At 42.3% G+C, this 7,243-nt stretch overlaps 1 protein-coding gene across 1 annotated transcript; it reads right to left on the reverse strand.

Annotated features, from left to right (window-relative positions):
* Positions 1-604: 604 nt before the first annotated feature.
* On the reverse strand, positions 605-5,839 carry nr2e3 (nuclear receptor subfamily 2, group E, member 3). Its single transcript, XM_033991816.2, has 8 exons — positions 5,779-5,839; positions 5,235-5,373; positions 4,660-4,763; positions 3,830-4,105; positions 2,978-3,153; positions 2,009-2,246; positions 899-1,004; positions 605-737 (listed from the first exon to the last, which is right to left on the reverse strand). Exons 1-8 carry the CDS (start codon positions 5,837-5,839, stop codon positions 605-607), a joined length of 1,233 nt encoding a protein of 410 aa, XP_033847707.1.
* Positions 5,840-7,243: the final 1,404 nt, after the last annotated feature.

The following is a 7,243-nucleotide window of genomic DNA, read 5'->3' on the forward strand; positions in this document are numbered from 1 at the left end:
TAGTAAAAGCTACCGCAAGCCCAGACAAGCAAAACAGCAACAGAAAACTGCACAAAACAACAGATAGACTATATATATATATATATATATATATATATATATATATATATATATATATATATATATATATATATATATATATATATATATATATATATATATATATATATATATATATATATATTTATATATTTATATATATATATATATATATATATATTTATATATATATATATATATATATATATATATATATATATATATATATATATATATATATATTTATATATTTATATATTTATATATATATATATATATATATATTTATATATATATATATATATATATATATATATATATATTTATATATATATAGTCCTATGGATAAGAGCAGCACCCCCAGTGGTCACAGTGGTGGTGTACAGTTGTAGATGATGTATGTTTCATGGTTTAACAGGCGCAGATCTGGTTGTGTGGTTTAGTTTTTGAACATGTCACAGAGTAGCTTCTCCATGAGCATATTCCTGATGGTCCTGTGGGTTTGAACAGCACCCCCTGGTGGTCACAGTGCTGTTGCACTGGTGCCGGTGTATGTTTTTATGGTTTAGTTTTTGAACATGTCACAGAGTAGTTTCTCCATGGGTGTGTTTCCAATGGTCCTGTGGAAAAACAGGAGTTCGATTCTGTCTGAGCTCACAAAGCGCAGAGACGGTAACAGCAGCAGCAGCTTTCCAAACCTGAAGACACAGAAAAATTTGTTTAAGATGAAAACAGATAAAAGATCTGAGAATGTATTTAGTCTGAACCTCTAGAAGCAGTAGTAATGACAATAGCAGTATCTTCCTGGCTGACTTGGATAGTGGGAGTAAGTGTGTGAGTGTTATAGCAGTAGTAGTACCTGGCAGGCTGACTTGGGTAGTGGGAGCGGGTGTGTTGTCCCAGCATCACCTGAGACTGGTCCTGGAGGTTCTCCACCTGCTCTGGGTCCTTCAGCCCCCGAGTCTCTGAGGGAAGAGAGACACAACATAAGTATAAAAGTACTCAGAAATACTCACAAGTCTAGTATCTCAGGCCACTTCTTTCCCTCGAACAGTGTCCAAACCTTTGTTACCGTGGATGTCTCATTTGGACACAAATGAGGAAATACACCAACCAATCAGTTATGACTTAAAAGTCCTATATTATACAGAATTGACTCTTGTGAGCATTAACTCATGTTAAAATGTTGTTATCTCCTCAAAAACATACCTGGAGCTTTGTTTTGATTTATTCACGAACATGCAAATGCACACGCACACACATGCACACACACGCGCGTTTACGTAATCTTACTAATCTGTCTGTATCTTTGAAGCTCAAAATGCTCTGTTCCAACTTGATGTCATGCAGTGGTAGTATTCATGTTAATAGCTGTATTCTATCTTTTGTTTAGTAGAGTTTAGCTATTTCAGGGCTGAAATTATCCAAATGATTCTAGTGAAGGGTATTAAATTATATGGGTTTTAAAAATACAATGGAGCACTTCTAGTATTACCACCTATCACAATATTACAAAGTGTGTGACAGAAGAACAATGAACTAAATATGCAGGGTTTGTTTAACATGTGTGAATGAAACAAAACACAACTCCAGGCATGTTTGTGATGAGGAAACAACATTATAACATAGATCAGAAAACAACATAATATGGGCACTTAAAGTTATCTTGGCCAAACCTCCTTGTCAAACCCAGATCTCGGGTGGTCTCTGAAGCTAAGCAGAGCAGGGTCTGATTCATAATGTGTTTGAGCGTTCATGACTTTTTACAGTGTAAGTCTGAGGGGAGCTGTCCACTGCTGTGGTGCTGACCTGGTTTGAAGAGCACAGTGGCTTTGAGACAGGCACATTTGGTCTGGTCCACTGTCAGGTCCTCGTTTAGTCCTAGTTCAGAGCTGGTTCAGTCCAGGGTTAGTCCTGGTTCAGTCCTTGTTCAGTCCTGGTTCAGTCCTGGTTTAGTCCTGGTTCTGACCTGGTTTGAAGAGCACAGTGGCCTTGAGGCAGGCGAACTCTGTGGGGTCGACAGTGAGGCTCTTGAAGCGGGTGTAGACCTCCTGGAGCAATCTCAGGTCTAGAGCGCTGAGGCCAGACTTTCCCTGAGACGTGCACAGGTCTGGCACCGCCAGCAGGGGGCAAGAGTCCAGAGGCAGAGACCACTGTACCGCACATAACAGGAAGAGCTCACTCCACGCCTCCTCCAGCAGAATCACCTGAAGACGAGAGAGACTCGCTTTAGACCGGGTTTAGTTCTAGTTTAATCCTGGTTTAGACCAGGTTTAGTCTGATGTAGTTCTGGTTAAGTACAGTGTTTAATAATAATAATAATAATGCCTTATAATGCACTTTACAGATTTGTTGAAGCCCCTCAAAGTGCTGCACTGTTGTCATTATTTATTCACTCCACACTCAATGACGGTAAGCTACTATTGTAGCCACAGCTGCCCTGGGGCAGACTGATGGAAGCGAGGCTGCAAATCTGCATCATGGCCTGGTCACATTGTATCTACAGGCAAGACACTTCATCCACATCACTTAGTGTGAATGTGGTGTGTGACTGTTGGTGGTTGGAAGGAGCAATGATGTGGATTTGATCCACATCATTCTTGGGGCAGCTGCCAGGGCAGCTATGGCTACAACAGTAACTTTTTTTCTTTTTTTTATTTTTTTATTAGTTTATTTGAATAGGGACAATGCACATTAATCAACATTTCTGTAAATGCGCCAGTATTAGCTATACAGCTAGTTTCCAACTGCAGTCCCTATGGCAAGATGTAAAATGCCACCACACATAAAACACAAAAACAGGTGCTATATAAATCTAATGCATTATTAGTTATTGTTTAGACTTAGTCTAGTCCTAGTTTAGTCCTAGTCCTAGTCCTGTCCTGGTCTAGTCCCTGTCCAGTCCTGGTTCAGTCTTGGTTTAGTCCCTGTCCAGTACCTGGTCTCTGAAGGGCAGGTTTGAGAACACTGGGAGGTTCTTGGCCCACTTCACAGACATAAAGAGGAGCCGTGCGGACGTCTCGTACACATTCTCTGAGGCGGAGGGATACAGCGACATGTGGTACTCTGAGGCCCGCTCCGGTTCATTACTCGTCACATCTATGTTCTCGTCCACTGAAAAGAGGAGAAATAAGTCAGATGACTTCCCACCCTCTCATCCTCTTGTATCCCTGTGAGTCAGATGCCCACCTTTTCAACCAATCTGATAAATATTACATACTGCAAAAAGTCACGTCTAAATAAGAGAAAATTTAAAACACATGTTTTTCAGCACAATAAAAAACATGTTTTTATTTGAGTCTATCTTTGGGCTAAAAAGTTAAAAAGCTTTAAGTAAAAATTACCTTTCTTAATTTAAGTTATTTGAACCAAAATCTAGATATGACTTTTTATTGTATTTACATTGCACTTTGCCATGAAATATCTAAAAGGTAAATTCAGAAATGCTGAAGCTGGTCATTTTTAAACTAAAGATAAAAGATTAAAAAAAACTAAAGATAAAATATAAATGTATTGAACTAAAGATAAGAAGTGGCTGTTAACTTGAAAACTACCACCAACCCTACACTACATGACATCACAGGGTGCAACAGAGCATTTTGAGATATGGAGATGTAGACAAATATGTGAATGAAACACAGCACAACTCCAGGTATGTTTTTGAGGAGGTAACAACATCATAACATGGATTTAAACTCACAAGAGTCAATTTTGTGTAACATAAGACGTTTAAATATTATTGGCCAATAGAAAGTTGTGATGTCATCTGATTGTGGAGCTTGTTCCTCACCGTCCTCTGGCTCGAGTTTTGCACACGTTTCTGCGGTCATGAGACTGGCCATGAAGCGGTGGTTGTTTGGACTCAAGCTGCGCTGGGAGGAGGAGCTTATGGAGGAAGTAATGTGGGGCCATGTGATCACAGACGAGGAAGTGGATGAGGAAGAGCAGGAAGTGGAACAGGAAGTGACCTCACGGGTGGTGGCCAGGTGCTCCTTGTCCGGGTCCAGGTCGATGGACTCGAGTCGTACCTGAGCCGTGGACCTAGGCTGGCGCTCATTCTGCACCGCTGTGAAACCAGAGAGAGTAGATCTGGTTTAGACCTGGGGTTAGATCAGGGTTAGACCTCATTTAGTTTTGGTTTAGTCCTGGTTCTCTCCTGGTCTAGTCCTGCTTCAGTCTTGGTCTAGGCTTGTCCTAGTCTTGCTTTAGTCCTGGTCCTGGTCTAGTACTGGTTTAATTCTGCTTTAGTATTGATCTAGCCCTGCTTCAGTCCTGGTGTTGTACTGGTCTACTTCTGGGCTAGTCATGTCTAATTCTTGTCCAGTCCTGGTCCAGTCTTGGTCTATTCCAGGTCAAGTCCTGGTCTAGTCCTAGTCCTACTTTAGTCCTGATTCAGTCCAGCTTTAGTCCTGCTCCAGTCCTGATTCAGTCCAGCTTTGGTCCTGCTCCAGTCCTGTTTCAGTCCTGTTTTAGTCTGGGTCCAGCATTGTTTTAGACCTGGTTTAGTCCTGGTCTAGTCCTGTTCCAGTCTTGTTTTAGACCTGGTTTAGTCCTGGTCCAGTCTTGTTTTAGACCTGATTTAGTCCTGGTTTAGTCCTAGTCTAGTCCTGGTCCACGTACCGTCCTTGTTCATTCCCGCCTGCAGACACTTCTTGAGTCTACAGGCCTGACACTGGTTCCTGTGAGCTTTATCCACAGGACACAACCCGGTCCCAGCCTGGCACCTGCACAGAAAGAAGTTAAACCAGATGCCCTACCACAGCCTCTCAATTTACAAAGGAGGGTCAGTGAGTATATGGTACAGAGGATGAACAGTGGTGCAGAGGATAAACATTGGTGCAAAGAAGGACAATGAGGGAAGGGATGAATTGGTGCAAGGAATGAACAGTGATGGTACAGAGGACAAATAGAATGGTACAGAGGAGAGACAGTGACACAAAGGAGGATGAACAGTAATGGTGCAGTGGTAGAGAGGAGGAACAGTGGTGCAGGGGATGACCAAAGGTACAGAGGAGGGATAGTTATAAAGAGGCACACTGATGCAGAGGGATAAACAGAATGACATGGAGGAGAAACAGTAATGATGCAGAAGATTGGTGCAGAGGATGAGCAGTGGTGCAGAGGACAAACAGTGGTGCAGAGGACAAACAGTGGCGCAGAGGATGAACGGTGGTGCAGGGGAGGTGTTTTGTGACCTGTAGATGAGTCTTCGTCGGACGCTGCGTTTGAAGAAGCCACTGCAGCCGTTACAAGCGTAGATCCCGTAATGTTTCCCACTGCTGCTGTCGCCACAGACTCGGCACACCAGGACTGGACTCAGGGACTTCCCGGGACCTAGGACCAGACCAGGACCAGGATCACAAACAGAGACCAGAGACAGGACGAGAGGCAGGAGCAGAGACCAGATCAGATCCAGACCAGAGACCATAGCCAGGATCACAACCAAATTAAAGTACAGCCATCATAGACTCTATGGATTAAACATGTCCCCTAGACTTTACAAACCGTGACCTTAGAATCTGGACAACAGACCCCCTCCCTCACACACCACATTCAACATAGGAAAGTGTTCTAAGGAGCTGATGGTACAGAATGGCAGCCTCTCTTCTCCCAGTCTGCCCCAGGGTAGCTGCGGCTACAGAAGTGATTTAGCACCAAATGTGTAAACCAGAACTTAACTAGTTCTAAACCAGGTCTAAACCAGGACTAAAACCAACTCTAAATCAGGTCTGGACTCACCTGTGGAGGAGCTGTCTGAGGGACTTTGTGGAGACTCATGAGGCGACGACGACACTGACATTTTACACAGAGGATCCTCCATTCACAAAAATAGATGAAGGGTAAACGTTTTTAAATATAAACTTAAAATTTGTAAATAATAACAAAATTTTTCTAAAAAAGAAAAACAAAATAGAAATATCTGTACCCAAAATGTGTACTTGTGTTAAAAAAGTCTGTCTTCTTAAAAATATAAACGTTTCCTATGAGCTGCTGAGTGTTTTAGTCCTTTTGTCAATTGAACTTCCTTTAGAAAATTAAAAAAAAAAGTCAAAAATACAAATTTAGTTTTTATTTGTTGAAAAATAAGTTTGGTGATCGCAGTGAGTCCTGTTTCTGTCTTTCTCTGCTGTTTAAAGGCTCTGCAGTGAGTCCTGGGTCTTGGGTCCAGTCCAGGTCTGAACTGAGAGGTCTGGTGGCTTTGGTCCGGGCTAAAACCTGATCAGGGACCAGGGGGCGGGGCTAGGGGGGGAGAGGTGGGGTTTGGGATGCAAGTGCTGGGGCTAGTGCTGAAAATGGGTGTGGTCTGTGAAATTTGAAGAAGTAGACATGAGGGAATGAAAAATGGTCTAAACCAGGAGTAAACAAGGACTAAACCAGGTCTAAACCAGGACAAAAGAGGGACTAAACCAGATCTACACCAAATTGATGGCTTTGGCTTTGTCCATCAATTTGGCCTAAAACCTGATCAGGGACCAGGGGGCTGGGCTGGGGCCATAAGGGGCGGTGTTAGTGTTGACAGTGGGCGTGGTCTGTGAGATTTGGTCGAGGAGACATGAGACTGCTGCATCAACACAAACCTGAGGATCAGTGATAATCTTTACCGTGGAATTGCACCCACAACCTCCCCTCAGATCACTCCTCAGGTTTAAAGAACAAAGAGAGAGGACCAAAGCACACAAGGGATTATTTATGCAAGCTAAAGATGCACTGTGTAATATTTATGGTGAGGGTCTGCTATCTGCTTTATCTGTAATGTTTCACAGTATGACATTACATTTATTTATCCCTATGGAGACAAGCTGTGCAGCATCAAGCCAGGTTACAGGTCAGATTTGTGCAGAGGTGACCCCCACTCATATTAAAGTTACTGTACCTGATATTTATCATAGTTTGCAGTGGTATAAAGTTATTCCTCACTTACCTCATGCATTCAGAGTATCATAATTATTCACCATGATGAGTTTATAAGCATTTTTCACAAGACCAGAGTGGAGTTTTGCATCACAGTAAAGCTAACATCAACCAGCATGCTAACCGTGTACTTCCTGATAATAAGACAATAAGATACTTTATCATTTGATACAGACAGTACACTGCATTGTTTACTCTCTAATCACAATCAATGATAGTAAGCCACAGCTGCCCTGAGACAGACTGACAGAATGAGGCTGCACCATTGGCCCCTCAGACCAACACTCACACA

This window comes from Periophthalmus magnuspinnatus, chromosome 3, assembly GCF_009829125.3.
Source record: "Periophthalmus magnuspinnatus isolate fPerMag1 chromosome 3, fPerMag1.2.pri, whole genome shotgun sequence".
Classification (NCBI taxonomy): Eukaryota; Metazoa; Chordata; class Actinopteri; order Gobiiformes; family Gobiidae; genus Periophthalmus; species Periophthalmus magnuspinnatus.

Coding starts and splice junctions, on each gene's coding strand:
- nr2e3 (XM_033991816.2), bottom strand. CDS start 5,839: ATGTCAGTGTCGTCGTCGCCTCATGAGTCTCCACAAAGTCCCTCAGAC. Junction 2,247..2,977: donor ACCTGCCCTTCAGAGACCAG/GTACTGGACAGG, acceptor TCTCGTCTTCAG/GTGATTCTGCTGGAGGAGGC. Junction 1,005..2,008: donor CACTGTGCTCTTCAAACCAG/GTCAGAACCAGG, acceptor CTCTTCCCTCAG/AGACTCGGGGGCTGAAGGAC.